This window comes from Pogonomyrmex barbatus, unplaced genomic scaffold (assembly GCF_055798465.1).
Source record: "Pogonomyrmex barbatus isolate J1 unplaced genomic scaffold, ASM5579846v1 scaffold3, whole genome shotgun sequence".
Lineage (NCBI taxonomy): Eukaryota > Metazoa > Arthropoda > Insecta > Hymenoptera > Formicidae > Pogonomyrmex > Pogonomyrmex barbatus.
Genome location: NW_028297127.1, coordinates 15,516,065 through 15,542,502, shown reverse-complemented (window position 1 = coordinate 15,542,502; position 26,438 = coordinate 15,516,065). Strand labels below are relative to the sequence as shown.

The 26,438-nt window shown below is 38.8% G+C and overlaps 1 protein-coding gene across 5 annotated transcripts in view; it reads left to right on the top strand.

Annotated features, from left to right (window-relative positions):
* LOC105427986 (uncharacterized) overlaps positions 1-26,438 on the top strand; it is a 278,359-nt gene that overhangs the window by 134,624 nt on the left and 117,297 nt on the right. For all 5 annotated transcript variants that reach the window (XM_089079846.1, XM_089079845.1, XM_089079842.1 and 2 more), the window contains exon 3: positions 24,223-24,313. In XM_089079846.1, coding sequence (XP_088935972.1) covers positions 24,223-24,313 — 91 coding nt within the window. The remainder of the gene's footprint in view (positions 1-24,222; positions 24,314-26,438) is intronic.

Sequence of the window (26,438 nt, the reverse complement as noted above, 5' to 3'; positions counted from 1 at the left end):
ACACGGTGTCTTCTCCTTTGCTCTCCTTGGTCGTAACCTCGTCCTTCCCTCTCGTTAACGAAGCGAGAGGACCGGCAGACCGTCCGACCGACCGGCGGCTGTGTCGGTGCTTAATTTTCCCCTCGTAATTACGCGGGTAGAGCGCGCAAGACGAAGACCAAGCATTGTACGAAGGAGGGTGCAGACCGTAGGGAACTAGCTCGTATATCCGACGTAGCTACATGCCTACCCGATGTGTAGAACTTCTGTCGAATCTCCTCCGGTACAGAGCAGGACGCGACAAATTTTAAAGAAGATTACGCGTTCCCTGATTTTCTGTACACGAAAATCAGTCTTTACTGGAAGTGCAATTTTCAACAAAAATTTTGAAGAAGAAGAGTTCAGAAAGAGTATCTTATAATTATAATATATTTTTTGCAAATTATATTATTAAAAAATAACTTCAGACCAGAATACTTTTCCGATATTTTTATATTTTATTGAAAACTAGTACGTGTTATAAATTAATTATAATACTTTTGTATGGTATTTTTTTATAACTTTTTATGATTTTTCTTATACATGATATTTTTAGGGATGCAAAATTTTTAGGAATGTCTAACGGTATTTAATTCATAAATAAAATTCGACTTAACATTTTAGAAAATAATGTGAAAGAGTTATTTCTTCTAATTGTTTTTTTGTAACATATGGGATATTATTTTGTTTTAGAACCAAATATGTACTATTTTAGATTTATATTTTAGATTTATGTTATTTTCACTTTAAATTTTATCTGTTTCTTTGATCTGAAACTTTGCTTATAAAACATATATTAAAAACGGCAAAATGCTTTATCGTGATTTCTTTTGTGTTAAATTATCATGAGAAAGACAAATTACTTGTTAGTCAGATTGATAGAATGAAAATGGGTTCTAAAGTCGCGTATTTTATACGGCGCGATCTTGGCTACGGCAATTACAGGGAAGGAAAGCAGACTGGCAGCCCAGGCTCGACTGGGCGGTCGCATGAATTGGCTATTAGTAGTTCGAAACAGTATGCTCTAATGGCGACCTGTTGGCCTTTGCCCGCATCGTTGGACCCACCTACACCCGTTCTACCGGTTGTCCTTCATTAGTGCGAGGCCTTGCCTGACAGAGCGCGACAGTGAATAGCGGCGAGGCTGAGTTTAAAAGCCATCTTCAGTTTGACGAAATGGACAAAGTGTTCTAAGAGTAGACTTCGACTGGAACTATTATCTGAAAATTGCTATCTTTGATGGTCTTGATGGCCTATTGTTACGATAATGACGACGATAAGTTTTGAATTCGTATCTATACTATGCAAGAGATAACAAGTATTTCTTAACCAATCGTTTATACATATAGCTTGATTGTTAGGAGAAAGAAAATGATAAAGTGCTTCCATATTCTCGTTGTAAAATTTCTTCATTCGCCGAATGAATGCAGCTTCCTCTGTACCGTGCGACGCTGCAAAATTCCTCGAATTGTTCGCGCTGCTTCAGCTATTTTTGCAGACCGAGCGCAAGACGTTAACCAGAGCGGAAGAATCTTTTTAAAAGAATGCAGGCGGAGCGGCAATGCAATCCCACCCACGAGCCAAGAAAAGACAGGATGGGAGGTTGAGGATTTTCTCAAAGGGTTTCCGTTCACTCGTTCGCCCTTTGTTTCGTGATGCCGGCTTCGTAGCGGCGAAGCTATTGACTCGTTCTGCCTGGCATTTCCCTCTTTTCTTTGATTTCCCCTTTGTAGGAAGACACGCGGAGACTCGATAATGGCGCTGAAATATTACACGGCGAATCTGTTCGCTGCGCGATTCGAATTCCGTTCGAGCAATTCTAGAGGAAATGGATTCGCGGTATTATGACATTCATATGATAATTATCTCATTAAGCTTGACAAGGCGATCGAACATCTTTACGTTAATCTAAAATTTATAATATTTCTTTGCACAAAATGGCCTATAAAGGACAGATTAAGAGAAATGCTCGCTCCGATTGTAATTCTATAAGATAATCGGCTGAAACGTGTATGTACATGTGTACTCATCATACGCTACGTTGAACCCTATGACATCTCTTGGCATATAGCTATTTCTCTGTTGCCTTTAGATCAATGTTTCGTGAATGATGCCGCTTGCATGGATGACGTGGGATTTTACTGCTGACGTCTCGCAATGCGTCAGATATTTTCCGTGCTGTGGCGAGCGATCGGTCGGGGATTTCTATATCCGTCGCGTGGTGTTCCCTCAACAAATCGCGTTTACCTCCGTGTCGTAAGATCTCGCCAGGATGAAGGCATTTCATTGCCCTCTCTCGTTGCTCCGGTCGTTACTTCGCGACAGAATCCAAAATCCTGGCGTTTCCATCGTCCTGCCGTGAGTCTGGCACTCCTTAAATCGAAGCGATGTCTAGGAGATCCCTGCAGCGCCGTCCTACAGGGTTTCCTACGCCACCTCGAGAACGTCCGCGCGGAGTCTTTGCAATACGTCCTCGGCACAGCCAGCGCTCTACCCTTTCTCTTAACGTCCAAAGTTTTCAAACTACGACGTTCAATGGGAACCGTCGTATATACGGTACACCCCCCCCCCTTGACATCCCTTGCGTCGTCCGTTCTTCCTGTTCTCTCTGTGTTCCCTCCTCCCTTTCTGTTGGTCTGCGCCGCGATCGAGGCTGATGCTCCAAAAAGCGTCGGAGTCCGAGAATTGGCTCCGCACAGAGACCAAAACAATTTTATGGAAGCGCAATGGCTCGAGGAATTTCATTTACCAGTGGTATGACGCGTGGCAATCATTGCAATGTTTGAATAATGCTGATTTGATCTGAACTCTCATATCGATATATCACACTGTTGACAAAATTAGCTTGTCTTTTCACGTAAACAGAATAATTTCTGATAATTTTTTGCTCGAAATTTGCTCAAATTTAATATTGTGATAACTCATCGCATGTTTGTCCGAAGTTGTTGTAAAAATAAAAAAAATTATTCTGTAGTATATAACCCGCGACTATGTCATTTTTATTTTTACTGCTTATCCTATACAACAGTTTGCATAATGTAACTTGCATATTACACATTTGTGATTTCTTATGCGAGAAAAATTCTTATCGGAGGAAACGATGTACAAAACATTCGCTCTGAAATTCTGTCACTGGCTCGCAAAGTGCGAGCAAGCGGTCCAAGAAGCGCTCGCGTGATACGACTACGTAGAGATACGACGAGACGGGTCTTCCCTTTCTCGTTGGGTGGCTGGCCGTCCTTTGTTGACGGCCTTCGCCGTTCCACGGAAACAGTCGCCAGGAAGCGAGCTAGCACAAGAGGACGCCCACCACCGTGACGTCATACACGACTGACTTCATCTCGTTACGTTCCTCGACGAGATGTCGGATGCAGGAAGCCTACCATCGCTCTACGTTTCTCTCTCTGCCTTTCTGTCTTCCTCGGTCTTCCTCGATCTTTCTCATCCTCCGTTTCACCGTATCTTTATCGTTTCCTTTTGCAGCATTCCCTTCTCGTTCATGTTTACATACATCCACACGATACGCGATTCAATTATTTGGTAATAAATTTGATTTTGATTCTATGTGATAGGGTAAAAAGATTAAAAAAGATTTAAAAAGAAAATAATTTAATTGTAGTATTATATACATTAGAATGTATATAAATTTTCATTTTATTTAATTATTAATGTTTAATTATTAAGTTATTAATGTACAAGTTAAATCTTAACATATTATATAGCGTCCTATAAAATAATCAAGAGCGAAATGAAGACAACATACTAGGGCAGTAGAATACTCGATGTCAAGTCATACGATAAGAAGAGAGGTACGTTGATTTTGAGTGGATACCAGTTATCCTACATCCGTCTGTCTTAAGTCTGAGATTGCGACTAAGTAAGTAGGTGTCCGAATACGAGCAACTCGGATGAACAGAGGAAGAACCGAGGAGAGAGAAAGAGAAAGAGAGCGAGAGTGACTCAGGTCGTCGTCGTTGTTGTCGGCGGCACCGTGAATTTATGGGGCCGTAACAGCGACAAGTGGTTCACAAGTCGCCGGTGGCATCACCGTTTGGCGCCCACCCCGAGAAGAAGGGCTTTCTCGTTTCGCTCTCACCTCCCTTTTGCCCGAAACGAAATAAATTGGGTTTACCGAGGAGGAGACGTCTCGTTGCTTCCACCCGTCTGCGGACGACGCCGTACGGATTTACCGGTAACGTTGCCGACTTTATACGGCCTTGCGCCGCTCCCCGTGTCACATCGGTGAGATAATTACGCATCCTCCAGTAGTTACATACCGGGATCTTCCACGTGAGTGCGCATACTGCAATAATCCCCAATTCCATCATCGTCTGACATCGAAATCTTTAATAATCGATCATGTTTTTAATAATCACGGTTATCTTATTTGACGAAGGCTATGCAGACAAATCTTATTATTTTAACTATGTATATATATATATATGGTATATATGTGAAAAAGAATTTATTAAATTGATAATACTGATTAATTGTATTAATGCCATTTTCAAGTTTGATATCTATTACTTATACGTGAAAACACGCGCACTTTACGTTTCTTTATTTTATACTCCGGCTGTATTTCTCTCTTTTGCTTTGCATCATCTCAGCAAGAGGGGATTCACGCGATAACGCCTGGCGATTCGATTTGATCCGAGGCGGTGTGAAAGTGACGGCCGTCTGCCTCTTTCTCTCGCATCCAGCGCGGAGCGCTTTGTAGGTCGCGCCGCACCCCGGCCACCCCTTTCGAGAGCGACGGTTTAAAGCGTATTAATTAACCCTTTATTAGACCCGGGCGAAAACCGCCGCGCGCTGGCGCGAGATGAGCCTGATTCAGGGGTGCTACCAGCGCGGCTGGATTCGCCCTGGGTGTCGTTCAGTATTTATGAAAAGCTTCCAGAATATTTCTAGCCGCCGCTCTCGCGCTCGCCTTCTCGCTACTTAATTCACAATAAACTCATGATAAACTAAACTTTCTCGTTGCTGCAACATTTACGGGTATGGGCGTCATTGTAGGATTAGCTTTTACAACATAGCGAGAATGTAGAATTTTAGTTATTAAAATATGCAGAGTTATTGTAAAAATACATAATTTCTACTTTTTTCACATTTATTTTTTTATATATAAAAAAATCTAATAAAGGGTTAATTATTATAATTTTTGGGGGTCTTTATATTTATATCATAGCACAAAGATTACGCAGGAAAATTTTTTATTGCAAATTGTACTCTCTTATGAAACAATTAAATTTTTTTTTTCGATCACGCGAGTGACGAAATATTCGACGAAATATTCTGATATCTTTAGAGAATAAAACTTTTAACGGTTCTTTCATCTGAATGCATTCCGTTCTCTGCTAGAGTCGAGACGTTTTTTGCGATCATCATTATCCGTTTACCTCGTCCTCCGAACAATTCCAAGTAGAAAGTCGCAGAGAAGGAGAAAGGGAGAAAAAGCGGCGCCCCGCGACAGGAGTTTGAAGAAGGGAAAGAGGGCCGTTTGTCTGTCGAATAGTCCACATATATCGCTCGTAACGCAGCTTGCTCTCTCTTCTTCCCTAGTGAGGGGCGAGTGTGCTCAATTTGCCACGTCGAGGGTCGCAGGACCCGGTGTACCTACGCGATGGAAAGTGGGAGGGGTTAGCAGGGTGGTAGAGTCATTGGAGGGTGTACGGGTCCCTTGGAGGGACGAGGTCGTCGGAGATGTAGGGCCTCGGGTGGCACGATGTACGACGGGATCGAGATGAGATTGTCCCGCTAGGCTTCTCCGTCTCGCTTCTACCATGCTCACAAACCACCCTTTACCCTTAACGGCCTTCTTCTTCGATAAACTCTTTACATGGCACGAGTCATCGATACCTTACTGCTTTTGGGATCACTGTAAAAGATGTTTTCTTTTAAGCATTTACAATGAAAGCTTGTTATGTCTCATGTTATATTTCATTTATTGATTTACATATATATTGATGACTTAATATATTTAAAATTTTTAATAAAATTTAAAGATATAATGTGGATTTATAATTTTATATATATTTGATAATTATATTATATATATTTGATAATTATATTATATATATTTGATAATTATATACTTCTAGATTTTTTAAGAAAAATATTTTTTTCATGAAAGATGTTAGTTTTTTTTTATATATTTATTTATATATAATTTGCAACGTATAAATTAATGTTGAAATTTTTTTGTATCTAATTATAATACTGGAGTGTCAAGTAATTATTGGAGTAATTATTGTAGATATAATTATAGAAAGTATTTAGAAGTTTAGAATTTTAATAATTTTATAATAGTTAATAATAATTTAAACATAATACGTGACATTTTTTCAAAATTCGTAAATGAAACATATCGGCGTAATTTGGTCTAAAAAAAAACATGTGCATATGTAAAGTACATTTGAACGAAGGAAGTTATCGGTTCAGGATCATAAGTGATGTCTTGGCTCAGTCAAAAGACGCAACGTGCATTTGATAGCCCTATCCCGGGGCAAAGACCCATCGGTAGGCAAGGGTGGAGGCTGATTTTCGGGCGCAAACTCGAGTAAGAGGCGACTGAGTAGTAACATAGAGGGGTGGCATACAGGGGAGACGCAGGAGGAGGGATTCACGAGATGAGTTTAGACACACGTGGAGACTTAGACGAGACGGGACGAGACGAGACAATGCGGATATTGGACCGGGGAAATATGGAGGCAAAGTAAGACGAGTTGTCGATACCGAGAGAAGACGGCGACGAAGATGGCGACGGCGCAAGATAACGCTGGTAGACAAACTTTCGGGGTGAGGTGGTATCCTTGGCAGTTATCAAAGCCCGCCGCAAAGGTAAACGTAAGCCCTTAGTTTGGAAGCCCATTCCCCTGAAGAGTTTCTTGTCATAGGATAGGTAAAGTAACAAGCGGCAAAGTATCGTTGTTGATACTTGAGATTGCGGATTATCAGTGGGATATCATATGCTTTATCGGACATATCTAACGACGTTGTTGTTATTCAAACGAATTCGCTTGTGTAAGAATCAATCACATTGTAGATAGCTGTAAAACGCGAGGAGATAATTGAGAATAGGCATGAATAATCGAATTACATCATGTAATGCGAATTATAGTCTTTTCGTGCCAGTTTCTTGGATTTCGTGCAGATTATAGTCGACCATTTCAAATCCGATTGTTAAAAGCGCTTCCCGGATTTCTTATTTTGGAAGCCTGTGTCGTTGAGCCGGACGGGTGCACCGAGAGACAAAGGATCGAGCTCAATCGTGCGAGACCCCGGGGTGATCCGTGGATCGATTTTCCGGGCCGCGAGAAGTCGGGAAAGATTGGTGGAGGGAAAAGGGAGGGAGGAAACTATCTCTCTGCAGGCTCACGGGGGTATTCGTCGAACGTTTTGCGACGGGTTAGTCAAGCTCGCTCACTGCAGGAGCGAAAGTAGGACCTGTTTAATGGAGCTCGAACCATTCTGGAAATTTGATCGGCGAGAACAGCCAGCCAGCCGTTCTTCCGTGCCCCCTTTACTCCCTCTGCCGTCACCTTCTTTCGCTCTCTTACTCGCTCTTTTTCTTCATTCGCTCACTTCAAAACCGAGCTCTATCTCCTTCTCTCGCATTCCACTCCGGATTCGAGCTACTTTTCTAACTTTGATTTGATTCCGTGTCCTTCTGTTCTCTTCCTCACTTCTGATGCAATGGTTGAAAGCAGTGCTTTTAGGAAATTTTTGAGCGCATAGTATTATTAGCTCTATATATGTAATTTAATGTATTAAAAATGAATAGTTTTATTAGATTTGTATTAATAATGTGTATGAAAAAATTTATATTAAGTTTATATTAGTACATTAATGTTATAATAAACGGCACATATTATTTAAGAGTTGAATTGTATAAATTACAATTAAATAATTATAAAGTTAAAAAAAAAATCAATAAATCATAATACAATTAAATAATTATAAAGTTAAAAAAAAAATTAAAAAAAAAGTATTTCTCATTGTGATTTTTATTGTCGTCAGAGTGTAAATTCGTGTTCTACCTGATTTTGACCGAATAGTGACGAGAGTAAAGAACGGAAAGAGGACAAAGACGAATCAGAGATAAAGCTTGGACTGGCGTCGGCAGTTTTGAAAATTTACTGTCTCCTCGCCTAGTGGCAGAGAGAGATGTAACGCTTTCTGTTTGCATGTAAAGTATCGCCAGTCGACTGACCATGGACGCCATTGTACTGAACGTACCAATGTAGATGTATACAGGCCACTGCTGTGCTCTCCTCGTCGGGAGAACGATACGAACTCCAACAGGAAGTGACGTGTTCGCGAAATGGAGTGAAAATTCTACGGCAGGAAAAAGCCGCGGGCAGCATTACGGAGAGAACCGTCCCGCAGAATTGCTGTCGTGCTCTTTATTTATTGTTTGATCTGTTTGGAATAAACTCTTTTTTTTTTATATAAATTTAATCGGAATATTTTTAATATTTTATTCTTACTTGGTTTGATTTCTGTACAGATACATTTTTAATTTTGATTAATTCCTGTGACAATATTTTAAACATATTTTATTGTTTAAATTTCTTGATATTCTTGTATTACTCGTATCTTTATAAATCTGTATTTATGGTACATAGAGAAATGTGATTAGAAGAAATTCCATAAAAGGCTTATATCTCGAAGTTGGCTTGTTTGCCCGGCCATTCTCGAGGCATCTGTCTTTAGATGACCCTGTCCACTGAGGAGAAGGACCCTTCGTGGCCATTACTCGGCTAGCAAACACACTTCGACCGTCCTTCCATTCTGTCGTACGTATTTCAAACCCTATGTATCGGTGGGAGATTTCTATTTAAATGAGAATCCATTAGAATCTCGAGACAGACACGCGCGCGCGCGCGGCATCGACTTGAAAAGTTTGCTTCTGCCGGATGCTAATCAGCGTTTCCTGTTGGAAACGATGTTCAGTCCAGCTTTATCTTTTTAAGAAAAACGACTTCCTTTTGAACATTCACATCAAGTTATTTTAAAGTACAATTGAAGTACATTATGTCTGCCTTGGACGAAACGTAGATTTTTGTTATCTTTGGTGATTTTCCAAAAATTAAAACACGTTTTTCAAACAGTACTATTTTTTGAGCCAACTATTTGTAGATAAGAAGATATAAAAATTATTACCTTATTTTAATATAATATTGAAATATGATAGAATGGATCAATTAATTATTGTACCGTAAGTGTATGTATTGCATAATTGCGTTATTATTTTAATTATCGTCAAAGGATAAATTTTTACATACTGATTGTGGAAGCTTCGCCGAATCATCAAGCCTTAATACTAATATAAGCCTGTCCTTTGCCAAAATTAACGCTAATACGCATTCAAAGTGTCCACGGATTTAAACCGGCACGTATGAATGCGAACGCAGTCTTCAAGGCATAACGATGGTAAGAGAGCATGTATCTATGCTTGTTCTGCATAGTCACAACGCGGGGGAGGAGACCCGCATCTATTTACATGCTTCAGTATTGGCAACCGTCATTAAGAGAAAGCATCGGACGGAGAACCCGTGCAATGGGCAAGAGTGAGATGGAACATGTAGAAATGACAAAGCCGCTCGTTAGGCCCTCCGAGGGTCCTCACGAGCGGTGCCAAGGGTGAGAACGTGCTTAGACCTCGATCCATCCCTTCGACCTCTGCCTTTCCGCCCGTCCTCCGTTTCGTTACCATCCCGGCTCGCTCCATCGCGTATTCTTGAACACCCTTTTCGCAATGGTCACTTGTGAGTCTCGAGAAGGAAGCCCCAAAAACGGCTTCTGACCATTGATGGTCATCGGAGCGGAATAAGAATTTTGTTATCGCGCTTTTCAAATATTTGCGAACACCAAATGGCTCGTATTTTCCATTGAGATTGCCAGGGATTGCGAAAATTTCTTAGAACAAGCTTACCGCAACGGTTTTAAGATTAATACGAATTATATTTTTATGACACAAATGAATAAATATGCATTTGCTTCGTCTAAATTTATATTCACAAATATATTCACTATATTTTGTCTAAATATTAAACGTAGTAAAATTATAATTGCATTTTACACGCATATTCGAAGTAAGAATTGTTGATCCGTGTAACTATTTGTCGGAACAAATGTTAGCAGCTGCCAGATGCAGGAAGTAAGCTGCCGCGTCGGTAGCAATTACGCCTTGACTACATCCATCTAATGCTGCCTCGCCCGTAAACACTACATCGTCTTCTCCGTTACTGCCTTCCGCCTCCTTGCTCACGGCGCCCGTTCTACGGAGACGTTTTGGCGCTGTTACGTTGAACCACATTGCGAATCACAACATCTTGACATTAGCTAATCAGTACTAATTACGAATGAAATATATTTTACATTTGATAGCGTTAGAATCGCTGCCGTCTACTGTTCCATGATCTTTTAACTATATATATATATATATATGTATATGTGTGTGTATACTTTGAGATTTTTTTTATTTTAAGATTGCGATTTAATCTTGCATATGAATTAAGTATTGATTGACGTAAATGAATTTGCTACACATGCGATATACAAAGCGAATAACTCATTTAATTTTTGATTGCATCAATTCGATGAGTATAAGATAATAGCCATTATTTTAATCATAGCTACTCTAAACTAGCCTTGCGATTGATTATCTTATAAAGTATCATTAATTAAACTACAGAGTATTAATATCAAACGTATTTGCAGTGGCTACATTTCTTCTATATGTAGAAGACCCATATGTAGCAGGAACATAAATGAACGAGGTCAGCTCCGACGGCTGTTCCAGTTATCATTAATCTTCAACGTGATCTAGCAGTAGTCTCATGATTTACGGGACACCTTCCGCGCGTTTCTGAAACCGCGACAATGTGACGGAATAGCGGTCGCTTGTGAGAAGTCGTTCTCCTCGTCATCATCGTCGTCATCTTTCTCCTCGTCGTCATCGTCGTTGTCGTCGTCGTCGTCGTCGTCGTCGTTGTTGTCGTCGTCACCCAGTCTGCCATGGGAGTTGGCAATCAGTCAGGATGACGGCCTCTCCGCCGTGAGGTGACCCGGGGTGCCACGGGTGCGTTCCATCACTTTCTGTCCGTGATATATGCATGAGGTCGCGGCCGGTGGCAATCGTGACACATACACACACACACACACACACACACACACACACACACACACACACACATCACATTCATACAGAGTCGTACGGTACTCCCCAAGTAGCCGACTCTTCCACCTCTTGCTTTGCTATTTCCCTATGAATATGTGAATTGAACTGACGGAATTATACGACAGTGCGCACTCATGGGGCCTCGTACGTTTGCGAGACGCAAAAGTCCCAGTTGTCGTTCTTCTCGGTATAATACTAATATCATGCAGATATATATCAACGTTCCTGCCGGACTGCAAGGATGGGTCATTGGTTTACGGAAGCAGAGATATTTTGCAACTTCATTTACGAAGTGCGATATATTCATTTGAAAAGTGTGTTGTACATTTATCTCGTATGCAATTTTGTGTATGATAATGTTATCTCAGTTTGTTGTTTGATTTATTTAATTTTTTCTTTTCCGCTCAGATGCTTATTTCAGATGCCTGTTTTTCTATTCCGGTTTAACTCTATCTTTAAGCAACATTTTATATCAGTATCTTCGCGTTAACAGTTGCTCGGAGATTTGATTTTAATTTTACTTTGCGATTTTACGAAGTGAAATTAACTCAATAGTCTTTATTAAGCTGCATCGCGAATGAGGAAACAAGAAGAGAAAGTTCCGATTTCATTAGCGTTACTCGAAATGTCTCGTTGGCGCGGCATAACGCGAGCGTCGTCACACGATCTTATCCCACGTCCCTTCGGGCTCCGAAGGGCCTAAAGTCCGGAGCCCAAAGGCTTAACAAGTTGCGCACACTTCGCGTGGCAGGCAGCCTGGTCTACGATGTTACAGAGTGGTAATGGAGTTAATTGCCGGCAGAGGACGAAACCAGGGGCTTACGAGTTGAGATAGCCCGCGCACCTGATACCAACAAATTGCTCGGTTCTTACGTTACCGCGTGATGCAGTGTCGGCTTCCGTTGGTCGCTATATTACCAGGCGTCAGGCAGCTGAGTCTTTAATCTTGAAAAGTCGCGTAATTTAGTTATCGTGATTGTCAGTCTTGTAAGCATGTCACGATTTATAATGAACAAGAATAAAAATTGATTTTCTTTATGGACTCTTTTAAAGTCCGCCTCTTTTTATTTCAATAATCACATTATTGACCCTTAACTTTAGTTGTTTTTATGATTTTACGATGTGGATTTTTTTATGTGATGTGTAAGAATCTCAAAAATAATGCAAATTTATCATTATATGAAAAATTTAACTTTTCAATATATGTTGCTTTTTCCATAAAATATTTTAAGCTCTGAGAGAAACACAATATTATTTCAAAATAAATTTTATTTTCAATTTTTAATATTTTTTATTTGTATCTTCACTTGATTATTAACTGAAAGAGAAATTTATTATGATGAAATCAAACCGAAGAAAATTTACGAGAAGAATATTGTAGTTAGTATTTAGTTTAGCACAATTGAAAATTGCGATTGTAATCTGAAAAAATACAGATATAATTAAGTTTCATTATTTTCGAAAAACAATACTTATTACAATAATTTTTCATTCGGTCAGAAACTGCTGAATGTCGAAATAATTGCGGGGGCGAAACACGATTATACCCGGCGTTGTGTGCGGTGCATAAGAATTAACGGGTCTGCAGTAGTTCGTGTTGAAAGTTTCCGAATTTGAAACGCTACCACGCATATGCGTGAACAAAGGTCAGATTGCGCAGGGTTTTGTCATTAAGCGCGAATACGTTAATAGTATCTTCGGGCCCGGGGGGTAAACTTCACGAGGAGGGACTCACTCGTTATTCGTTACCCGCGCGAGTCCGACGTCGACGGGAGAATGGCTCGCGAAATAGGATAATGCCTCGGCAGGACGTTCCGTCGGTGCTGTGCCGAGGGACGACGACTAGCGCGACACAGAAAAGACATTAGCCGCGAAAGGCGGGCGAGTGGAGCTTAGGGTTTCCGAGGCGATAGGATGACGATGGTGGGACCCGTGCGAGACCCGTTGCTCGACTGGAAACGTCTCGGACTAAGTAAAATTATGAGGATGTTTCGCTCGTTTATGTACGCTCCTTTCACGTCGCTGTTTCTCGTCATCGAGTGTTGCTCGGAAACGTAATTTCTTGCGCCTCGCATTGCGAGTGAAAATGACGATTGATTTGACGTATTTGTACGCGTTTATGATGATAACGTTCGCTCGAGTTTTCATATTCGAATTCTCCGGAGTCTCCATTTCATTTTGTTATACTTTTGTATTTGTTCTCGATATATAATAAAATACGAAGTATCTAAAATATCGTCGCTAGACTGTAATTAATATATCAGATGTGGAGAGAGGTGTTAATTAGTCACAAAACTTTTTGTTAGAGAGTCGCGGTGTATTATTTCCAGCAGTCTGCGGTTAGAATTTGATTAACTGTTCGTGCTACGCCTTCAGTTATTAACGTCATCGGTTTTGTCGGTTCAATTAAAAATCAATTTCGTAGGGTCCACTTAATTGGCTCGTTTCGCGCCACGCGACGTTGAATATTACCTTATCATCTATATACCCTTTTGTCTCGTGGCATCGTCTTATCGGGGCCGTGCAGGATTAATCGCTTATCAGGCTCAAGGCTCACGTGCAGGTAGGGATTTAATCGAAGCAGGAATATTAATTAAATTATATAGTCTATGAAATCTATTTCTCCAGGTATTAGAATTCACAGAGTTAATTAATTTTAATGATAAATGTTGATGTTTATATTAAAAAAACTTGAGAGAGTAGAAAAGAAGTATTATATACGATAAAGACAGATTAAAAGATAAAATAAGCTTAATTAAATAAATATAAAATTGCTTTTCCTTCTCTTATCTAGACATTTATTATATATTATCACTTTCTATTTTTATAGGTAATTCAAAGAGCTCGTTTTAAGTTAAATAACTATAATATTTGAAATTATCAAGGATATTTTGGATATTTTGGATCGAATTTATAGCCAATTATTTTATTTTGCATAATAAAATTTAATAATTTAATATTTGATGCACAAAATGCCTGAATTTCCAAAATCACAGAAACGACGTCGCGGTAAGAGCGAACATTATTCCCCAATTAAGCGGCTAACGAGCATCTACTTTGCCTAAGTCCAGTCTTTCCGATTTCCAAGCCCTTTTGAACGAAATAATAGTGACTCGAAATCAGCCGCCATGGCCGGCAAGAGTGAGAGCTTTATAAGGTATGCTCGCGAGTTTGGCGGAAATTGTAATCGGTACGAGTGGACGGCCTTTCCAACCGCTGGAAAATCAAAGTTTCGCCGGCATTAAATGCTAATGAGAACCGGCCACATAATGGCTCGTGTGTGCAGCCTGACGAACGCTCGAATTAGAGGCGAGAGTTAGCAGTATGGGGGAGAGAATATATCTATCCTTTCAGCATCGTGGGGACGGGGATGGATCGAAGGTGAGCTGAGTGCAGAGAGGCGAGGAGGCTGGAGAATTCTCTCGCCTGGAAATGCTCGCTGGTCCTTGAGCTGATTAAATTCTTTCCGCTGTGATTGTTGGTCCCTGACGTTTTCATAGGTCGAGGATTCGATGGGTTTATAGTGGACCGAGTGCAAAAATATCATGCGTCGTATTATTGTTAGGCTTAACTATTTTTAAACACATGATTATTCTCAATGAAAAAATGAAAGAACGAATACACTTGAAAGATCAGACTAGATGAATTTTAAGCTTTATACATTTTAATTGTATTAATATATTTTTTAACGTTCTTTGGGCTCTATTTTAATGAAAATATATTTTTTAGAGAAATTCTAAACCGATATTTTAGTTTAGTAGTAACACAGGTGAGATTATTAATGAAAAAAAATATTTTGTTTCTCTAGGAAATGTTTGGATTTTCTGAGGAAAGATGTCTTGGAAGTTAATATTTGTTCGAAGGCATGTATATGATTTTCCGGAAGTTAATATATTTTTGATTACGATTTCTGTACCTATGTGCCGGAGCTCGTTCGGGCCTCGTCGGCCTGACGAGAACTTTAAATTCTCGTGCCGCCTCGCTTAATCCGCGGCTTAAAGAGCTTAACCCCACGAATACCTCGTCAGAGCCTCCCTCGACGGCGGTCGTCGCGGTGCCAGAGAGCAGGTTTATTAGCGCGCGGATTTCGAAATTCTTTTCATCCTTGGTCGGGACACGGAGCCACCCACGCCGTTTACATAAGCGAGTTCCCCGGATTGCCTTTTTGATATGTAGATAAGGGGGTGGTGCCGCTTTTACGCCGTTTACGCTCCGCCGCGGGTTAAAGAGAAGGCTGAGATCCCGTTCCCAATACCTCGCAACAGCTTCAGTTAGCACCGTCCTACAGCCTGACAGACGTCTTTGGAAGCCATCGTTAAAATGTATTCCGATGCGACAATGCACAATAACCGCGACAATTTCAAATAAGCATATACCAACCAAATACTGAATTTTAAAAATAAGGAGTTTTTAAAGATAAACGATAAGATTTGAGGACAGCGCAAAAAAGATTTGTAATTTTCAGAAATAACTAAAAGATTCCAAAGATAAGTAAATGCAAGTATCGATTTTTTTTTGTAGATGAAAAGAAAATATATAAAATTTTTTAGAGATAAATATTAAGAAACAAATCTTGATATTTGTAATCTTCAAAATGTAAAATATATAAAAATGTGCGAGATTTGTCAGTATATCAGCAATTATATAACTTACAATGCTTTCTCATAATTATGCTTGCGTGGATACGATCCCGTGTAGAATGTTGTAATTTTGATTTCCTCCAAGGAAATCTCTTAGGGCAGACGCGATAATCGACGAGTTTCTGGCGCCGCACGTGAACGTTTGCAGAGCTAAGGGCCGGATAGGGTCAAGGAGTTATGGCTGGGCGAGTATGGGTCGGGGTATAAACAAATTACACGCGAACGGTTTCTTGACGATGATTAGCGGTAAATCTTGTTAAAGAAGTCCACGCGAAACTTGGAGCAGGAGAGCAAGAATTCAAGAAAGCAAAAATTAACGTAATAATAGCTAGCGACTCTAAAAACTTTGTATACACCTCGTCGCGATTGCGTACAATTGGACACATTAATTTTTTTCGTGAAACGACAAAATCAAGCGAGAGAATGTTCGCGTTAATTTTTTCACATTTGTTCGCCGACAAGAAGTCGTCGCTCGTTAAAGTCCATCGTTCGACAGAAATAGGGAGCTCGATAAAAGGATAAATGACTAGTTCGCTCACGAGATAGCTCCTCGTTGGTATTGGATTCTCATGGGACTTAACCGCGGAGAAGCGTGATCAGCTGGCAAGGAAAAGAGAAGAAAGAATGAGGGAGGAATTGGTGCTTTTCTGTCCCCGTCGCTTCTCAATTATTGGCCCGCTTCACTCTGTATAGATCGTTCATTTACTTCTATTATTCAGGATAAACAGATTAGCTTCGTACTTAGCTCCTTTTCAATCGACAGCCACATGTGCGTTTACGCAATTTTGCGATTTCGCATCGTCTTCCTTCTCTACCCGCAATTGCATTTTGGTAACATCCGGATTTGTCGGCGAAAGATGTATGTTTAATAAAAAAAATATATATTTAATGCGATAGTTGAAATGATTGTATAATTGAAAAATAATGTCTAACATTTTTGCCACAAAAATAATTACAGCTGTTGCATGTAGGATTGTACATTCGCACAGCTTTGGACGATTTTCACTTTGCTCAACAGCGACTTTTGCAAGCCGATTGCGACGTTTCCGGGTTTCCGCAATTAGAATGGAAGTAGCGGGCATCAAAGGCGGCTCATGTGAAAGATGCCAAATTTCATCGGAAGCCTCGTCGCAACGAGACGAGAGAAATACGCAGAGGCGGGGAGCTGCTCGGTCCGAGTTTGCGAGCTCCAAGGGGATTGCCGTATATTAAAGTACTTTTTGGCTCCCCCTTTCGTTACCCCTGCTTCGATCTACACCTCTGGACCTGGCAACCCTCTGGCATCCGCTGTCTCTTGCTTTTGCCTCCTCGCGTGGGATCTCTCATCGTTTTCTCTTTGTTAGTCATTCAGTTCACGAGCAACGATAAGCTCCGTCTGAGCTTGCTGCCTATTTCGCGCAATGTTTTGTGGCGACTCATAATACTTGAGCGAAAATCCTAACTTCTTGCCGACAAGGCTGTCGATGGTATGATACGTGCCTATACGATATTTATACAATGTTGAAAAAGTTATATTTTATTTTAAACAAAATAGAAAAATTAAAATTTGTGTTATAGAAAGTAAAGTATATACATGAAAAATAAAAATAAACAATTCAGTTTTAAAATAAAAGATACAAAAATGTTGTTGCTTTTATGTTATTATATTATTATAATAGAAATTAATTTATTTTAATTTTTTATTATAATTCAATTTTTAAATTATCACAAAAATTAACTTACATACGCATATTTCAACATTTAAAGCTATATTTCTCTGTATCTCTGAAAAATTAAAGCACGAATATATATATATATATATATATATAAATAATTATACAAACTAATAAGATCAATCAATCAATCAATCAATCAATCAATTTTTCAATTATCGCTTATTTTTGTACTATGTAATATTTTATTTTTATAAAAAATAATTTTGAATTAAGTGTTGAATGACAAATTAAAAAGGAGATAGATTTCAGTAGAATAAAGAAAAGTAAAGGCCAATAATTGCATCAGTAAAGCGAGCCTGTATTCTTGAATGATGAGATCAAAAATTTCGGGATGGAATCACACAAAACGCTAATCCGTGAACTGAGGCAACATCCATTGGAAGGGGCTCCTTTGGTGCCATTAGTCATTAGCGATTCTAAAAGCTCCCAGGGTAGAATATTACGGCGGTAGCCACGGCGGCTTTTACCATACTTCAGCTTTATGTGAGGCTCATTCATCAAAACCCAACAAGCCCAACGGCTTCGTGGGACGGCAATGGCTCGTACATCGCGGCGAGCTACTTATGATTTGCGATCCTGCGGCATCAGATATTTTGAAAACGGCTGGGAACGAACATATACTTCGCTTATGTACGTTGTAAAATTATTTGCACTTTTTCTTGAAAATGTACAATGTGTTGCGTATACGATTTATATTTTATATGAATGAAATACATATTTCATATAATTAATATTTTAATATAATTAATATTATCAAATGTTTTTAAGTGAGAAATGGTTGAAAATGTATATTTGAAGTCGAACGTGTATATAAAAAATGTATATGTTGTGTTGTTGTTAACGTTTAAAAAAATTATTAATATTTTTAATGAAATCTCTGTTTAATTAATTTAGTTAAATTTAATCTGTACACTTGCAAGGAATAAATAACAGAAAGTGAGATATATGAAAAAATAAAAAAATAATTACAATTTGGACTAGCAGTAGTGCAAAAGAAATAATCGCTTTAGCCATACAAAAGTCGCATCGTAGAAAATCGCCGTGTCGTGGGAAGACGTAGAAAAGGTGAGAAGCTGTCAACTCTGTCACGTGTCCAATGGACCATATAGGCGCCCCATTACTCCGAGACTCCAGAGAGAAATAATAAAAATGCCATTAGTGTCTTGCCATCCCATGATGCTCGACGATGTGAGCGTTCCTCCCCAGATTTCGGAACGATATATCTCATCCCCTTCGACCACTTTAACGTCTTTGTCACGGACTCTCCCACTTGACGAGGTTAATCCTTCTTTCTGGCCTTCAGCTTTCCTACGTTCCTTCTTTTCCTTCTCGGTCCAGCGACCGAGGCTGGACGGTCTTAAAATCCGTTCACGAACTGGAACGAAAATAATTGCATCGTGATTCTTCCTACTTCTTTCTCTCTCTTTCTTTTATTCTCTCTCTCTCTCTCTCCCCCCCTTCCCGCTTCACCCTCTGTTTTCTTCGCTCACACGCCCTCTTCTCCGAGTCAGAACCGAAAGTATATAAATCCCCAGACGGGATCGTCGTCGAAAAATAAGATAAAAATCTCATGGCGTCCGGGTCGAGCGGGGAAAACGGTGAAAAAAGGCAAATTCCCGAATAAACACATCCGTACCTCTTTATGATGGCACTTTGAATTCATCCCCGCTCGACGCGGTTGTGTGCCGCGCGCATTATTAATTCAACCACCGGAAAATGTCAACGTAGCCCTTTTCTTATCTCTTTGCTTTTCTTTATTTTACTACGGCACCCTCTTTATCTTATCTTTTATCTTTATCGTTTTGTTCGACCTCGCGCGATTCGGTGAATCCAATCTGGAAATGATACCTTCTTCTGATTATCTTCGTAAAAATATCTTTTGCATATTTTTTTTATATATTTTCTAGCTATACTAAGGAAACTATTAAATATTTTAACAAATTTTAACAATTTTAATAAATATATTGCAACAAAATTTTTTGTTTTTTTTTAAATATTATATATAAATATAAATGTATATAAACATATATTTTTCGAAGATTATGTATAAATATATATAACTACTTTAAATATCTAATAATGTTAAGTTTTCTCCTTGAAGAAGACAGAAATTACGAAATCGATTTGCGTACGCGCAATCTCGAATAGACGACTCGGCACGCGGAGATACGATATCGGATTTCCAAACGTTTTAATCACCGTTTTTCTTTTTCCGTCGCGATTTCCTTTCTCCCCCACCCGACGGAAAGAGTCCTCTCGCGGAAAGGAGTTATCACCGAAGGAAGCTATGGGCAACCGACGGTTGGCGTAGGCCCGGAAAGGGGTTGGAGGCATCCAGCGGGGGTTAAAACGACCCCCGCAGCCGAGGCTGAAGTCTGAAAGATAAGGTACCCCTCTTCTCTTCTCTCGGTCTCCTAGATTATGGAATGGCACTTTAATTACACTAATGGGAGAACCAAATGTTAATTACAATTCGAAGTCTAAAAGAGAGACGATTCGCGGGTTCAACAAAGAGGAGAAGCTTGGCAAGACGGCGTAAAAGATAGAGGCAGTGCTAGGAAGGATGGTCCAAGAAAAGAACGAGATGAGATTTGCTTGCGCAGGAAGGTTGCTCTCTGTGATTAGTATTATTTAATTAAAAATATCTAATCTTTCACTATAGTCTCTTCGCATAATGTCACATTGTCAGATTTGGAAATTCACTGGGATAATTGATTATATCATGTTATTACATCGACGTTTATTATGTATTAAATTATATTTCAGAAATTATAATATATGTGGTATTATTTAAACTCTACAAGATGGTGATATAAATACCATATTTTAATATCATAATAACGTTCTCGCATCTTGTATGTATAAGTAAGTAATAAATAAGTTATAATTATCATCTTATTTAATGGAACATTATCAAACATTGTAGTTTTCCCGTTGTCCTTTTATAACGGTTATTTTACTTTAAGCTTACGTTTACGTTATTCTTTTATTTATGGATTAACTTTTTTTGTTTTATCTTCACATTGCGTTACGTTTTTTTTTACAAGTTTATTAATTAATATCTTACAATAATATCAAAGTAAAATCTTGGATCAGGATTTATTTCAATAATTCTTATATTTAAATGATAGAAAACTTTCTCAGTTCTTTCTAATATTTCAAAATTATTTTAGTATTAAAAATACACTAAAAAAAATAACCTTGTATATTTTTATAAATCCACAATATATTTAGAAAAATTAATGTTAAAAATTTGATTGAGTTTACTTTTCAACAAGATTGAATTAGTTCGTTTCTTTCATTATATATATTATATAAATGTTTTTAGTTTCTGGTTGTAACATTATGATATCATCTTGCGAGACGACGATGACGATGATTATGATGACAATGACGGCGATGAGATATTGACGGGAAAGGAACGACGCGGACGTCGGGCGAGTTTCAATTTAAAGTTGGACGAACGTGTCGGGATTTCAATGTACAAAATGCGTATGCTAAACTCTTCGCACCCCTCGTGGCGCGCTCCCGCTTCTCTCCTCCGTCTTCTCGGGGCTGAGAGCTCCAACAGCCGGGGCCCTTGACGGGTGCCGGTGGACAAGGTCCACGCCGACGTTGCGACGACAAAAATCAGCAAGTCTGATCAGTGGCGCCAAGTAGAAAGGGGCGCAAGTAGAACGCCGCTTGTTGTAGCAAGCCCGCACGCGGGACATTCGTCCCGCGTGCACTTTGAAGTTCGTGTCCCAAAGGACAAATTACTTTTTCGAGGCGGTCGCCCGGCCTTGAAACCCTTACAGAGCGCCCTTAGATCCTTTTAATGATCGCGGCTGTCGATCGAAGGTAATGCATATCAATGGACGGGACGGCGAAACAAACGTCCGATACGCCGATAGTTCCTAATGACTTTCTGAATTTTACTTTTTAAAATGTCTTCCTCCGCGTCGCGACTCGCCTTTTGAGCACACTCGATGATATTATTACCGTGATTCAAAGGCTCAATATAAACTTTATAACGTCGATCAGAATCACGGGTGCATCTCAATGCAGCTTCAAAGAGTATTATTCTTTCGTTAATATACATTTTATTAGGGGAAAAGTACGACCTTCGTAATAGATTTGTTTATAACTAAAAGAAATTTTTGTTGCTGTTTCATAAATTAATTGTAATCTATAACAGCATCTAAAAAATATTACAATATAAAGAGTATTGTTTATAAAATAATATTATTACTAATTATTGTTTTTGTCTTAACAGTTTTTTTCAGTATTAAATATTAAAGAAAATAAAGTTTATTTTTAAAAATTAACAGAGATAATTCTTTATAAGACAAAGTAGGAGACGAATGTTTAATTTCCAAAGTTTTATGTTTATTTGTTCACTATATCAATGTATTGAACAATTGAACGTATTCATAAATCTGTATTTGTAAAATATTCACACGTATATCGAATTCATATTTGCGTCAGATCGTCAGAGAGAGACAAAACAGAAAAAAATGCATCGACAGCAAGACTTTGTCTTAGATCGGCGAGAAGTTTCGCTTCAAGACTTGGATTACCGCGTGGCTACGGGTAGATTTGAAAATTGTGGGGCCCCGAGGGCTCCTGGGGAGGGCGGTGTGGCAGGGTAGAGCGTGATTGATTTTGCATACGACACAGATTGGACAGGTTTGAGAAATTGGACTGGCTTTCTGCCTGGTTTGGCCTCTTCGTCTCTCTCTCTCTCTCTCTCTCTCTTTCTTCGTTACCCTTCTCTTCCCGCTCCTTCTCTCTCTTTCTTTCCTTTTCCATCATTTTGTCTTTCGCGTTATGGACCTTGCCTTCGTATATGTTACACGCGTGCGTAACTCGCATATACTCGCCATATCGCCATGCGTATTTCTACGCGGGACGAAAGAAGGGTTCCCTCTCGTATCTCTTGCAGGGAACGTCGAAGGGGATTGGCCTTGAACGAGCGATTTGTGCGATCTTCAAGGATGTATTTATGAGCATTCTAGCCACCCCGGTCTGAACTTTCATATTACGCTCGCCATTTTAGAGAGTCGGCCTTGCATGTAGTAAGTTACATGTATACAATATGCGTAATATTTTTGCAGGATTATTTCTTTTTTATTTTTTATTCATTAACATGTTCTTTTAACATGTTGATGATTTAAATGTATTGACAAAAAAATGTATTTTTTATGGGATTTAATATTGTCATTGAATTTATCAAAATGTATATAGTTGAAAAAGAATATCTCTCTACGCATCCTAAAAATCCTCTTTTATCGAATTATTTACATTATATTGAATGTTTTCCGTCGTTTGTCTCTATGCAAAATAGAAAAATATTGTATTAATAAAATTTCACTTTTCATGGTAAATGGAAAACGCGCAAAATACGCGTCTCAAAGCGGTACAACGTGTGATCATGCGGGAAGACTGAGGAGGGATTGTTGAGCCATCCGGGGTCGCTCTCGTCTGGCGTTATCCGCCGACGTCGGAGTGGATAACAGGCCGAACGATTTATTCTAAACCTTTATCCGGGGGCGCCCTCCAAATTTATGAAAGAAGACGCCCGTTTAACCGACTCGCTCAGTCATCCCTCACCGCGGTGGTGAAGCCACCCTTCCCTCGCCTGTCTTCCACGCCTCTCTCCGTTACTCTCACGGAGCTCTATCCCGCTTCGGTTTCTCCCTCGGCTTGGTTCGGCTCTCCCGCTGTGCTCGCATGTCAGCCCTTTATTTTATACCGAAGCGAGTCAGTCCGATTTGGTCCTAATATTAAAGGGGATGTCTTGCCTTCAGCGCGTGATCGGGATGTCAAATCTCTCCAATACGCCCGCATTTCTAGTCTTTTCTAAAATGAGTTCGGGATGGCTGCAACTACACGTCGTGTATTTCGTCTTGTGTGTTCTTCACTTGTAATTATACATATTTATTTGTTGAATTGCAAGGTAACAACTTTATTTTATTATTTTATTATTATTTAAATATTATTATTTAAATACTATTATTGAAAATTTTATTATCTTATTTTTAATATGTTTTTGTAGACAATTATAGAAGTAAGACATGACGTTTTCTTATATAATATCAATTTAATCGATAAAGAGGAAATAAACAGAAAAAATGGAATTAAAATTAATACATGCATGCATATATAGAAAATAGAATAATTGTTTCATTTTATATTTGATATTATTTATATTTTATTCTTGCATGTTGAATAAGACAATATATTAAAATTTATATATGTATTTTCTCAAAAAATAATATTGATCTTACAAAACAAGTCTCTTTTTAATTAAGTATATGTAAATTTTTCTCTCCTTTTAGTTAAATGCATAAATTTTTAATATATTAATATAATATAATATAACAGATATTTAACACAGAATCCAATATATAAAGTGTCGTTTCACTTACAATGTCCGTACTACTAGTAATAGCAATCAAAATAATGAATTCAAACCTTGTCATTTGCTGCTTACGAGTAAATTATTCGTTCGTTTCATAATTTAAAATAGCGTACTTAGATTTGACTTTAGTCACGGCACATCTGTCTTCCCACATTACGAAACTTGTCCTTAATATAGTATAAGCAATTAAAGAAATACTTCGCTTATAAATTAGGATTGACGTCGGAGGAATAATTTCACGTAATACGTTTCCTGTTACAGTTATATCTGAGCAAAACACGGCAGGCTGCCTTCTCGGCCGATTTGCAGCAGTCTCTCTCACGAACAGTCAGTCCAACCGCACGCCAGCAAGGTAAGTTTTTACATTACTATTTTTCCAGCACGCGAGCCATTCTCCACCTCTCTCTCTTCTCTTTTTTTCTCATAGTTTTGCGACCAAATGAAGAATGATTTATCATTCGGCCTGTGCTAGAATGGTCCCAGTCGTCTTTTTTTATTATTCTTGCGAAACTTTCAATGCACTTTTGATATAATTTTAATATTCAAACAATTTACTTTTCTTTCTCATGAAAATACATCGCGATCAATGCAATTTCGAAGAATTGTTTCTTTCCAATAAAATTTAACTTTCCAATAAAATTTAATAAGAACTTTAATTTATATATGTATAATAATGTATATATAATAGAATTCTATGTATATAATGTATATATAATAGAATTCTATTTTTATAATTTTAAATTAAATTGTTAAAAAATAATTTGACATCCGTTTAAATTATTACTAAAATTAAATTTATATTAATTCAAAAAATACAAAAACCCAAAAATATTCTTTAAAACTTAAGAAATTGCTTAATTTTTTTAACAGCTAACATAGCAAAAAATATTTTATTTAATTTACATTGAAAACACCTTTTTATTGCATAATATCTAATATCTGATATCTTTTATTCTGCGGGAAATTTTGAAATGTTTCATTATAGTTATCTATAACTTATTATTATTAATAAATAAGCATTTCCCGACTTTTTATGTTTCACGATTTTCATGGGTTTGATTGTGACAATAAGAACGATGATTGCAAGTAGCTATAATACAAAGTACTTTTGCCGTATAGTCTCTCGACAGAGAATGACATAAATAATTTAATAAACTAGGAAATTGATATGATTGCATTTCCTAAGAATAATGTTCTGCTTCCAATAGACAAGACGCGCGTGGAATTTAAGAACGTGACATCATGGCAATGATATCGGAGCTTTCGCTCAGAGCAAAAATCGCGTCGAAAGTGATCCCTCATGATAACGGCACTTACTGCGATCAAACTTTCTTCTTTCCCCTTCGTAGAGAATAGTTGCAGACGAGCGCGGCGCCGGCTATATACGCGTCGCGATTATACGTGATCTCGATCACTTTCTGTCTATGCGTTATGGCTGAATTATCGTTGATGTGTTTCCCTTTGCAATCGCATTAGAAGAGAGCTATGATTTATTAAAAATTTTCTTTTTTTTTTCGTAAATAATCCTTTGAATATGATTATGAGTAATCACTTATATTTACTTTTGTATTTGAAAATATTTGAATAATAATTTTTATATAAACATGATGGCACTTAATTTTCTGATATGATATTATATAGGTATTGGATTTGCGTAAAAGAATTTTGAGCTTTGACAAAAGAAATCAAAATCGAAATAAATATAAAAAAAATATGTACACACGTATAAAAGACGAAATCAGGAATCTAAGTCTTTCAGCATCGATAAGCAAATTTCGTAAATTCACTTTACTAATAAATTCCGATCTACGTTGGAGCCTCAAGAGCCCGGTCAAACGGTCGGGTTCGGCGCTTTCGCAAAGGCGAGTGGCGCTCGAGTGCTGGAAACAAAAGCCCGACGTTTCAATTAGGCCCTTTATTAGTTAGCGATAATAGGGCCAGCAGCGGTTGGACCGACACTGGCCTGGCCGGATGGCTGGCCGGCGCTTAACCGGAGGTTACGGTGGCTTGTTTGCGCGGATCCGGCTCTCACGATATTAAGGGCTGACTAGGCAGTCTCTCTACCTCCTTGATGTTTAGAATCACCCTTGCCGACTCTCTCGTGGCCCTTTCCTGAATCCAGGCTGAGAGAAAGGCAGTCGGAATCCTCGCGCCTTGTCGGGGCCGTGCCGATTGATTTTCTTGCGCGTTGTGCAAGTTTACGAGGATAAGCGGAGAAGTCGAGAGACGCGACTCTGCTCTCCTACGGTGGACGGGTGGAGCGACGAGGCATGCAAGAGCGAGGAGGACCAGAGGACGAAGCGGTCGTGCCGGGAGAAGGAATTTGTCGCTGAGGAGAGCAGGTCGCAGCAGTCGCCTGCGGCGAGCCGCAACGATCCTCTCGTCCCGTCTGTCGCACTCTACCGCACGATATCGGAGAGAGTGAAAGAGAGAGGAGAGAATGAAAGAGAAAGAGAGAGAGAGAGAGAGAGAGAGAG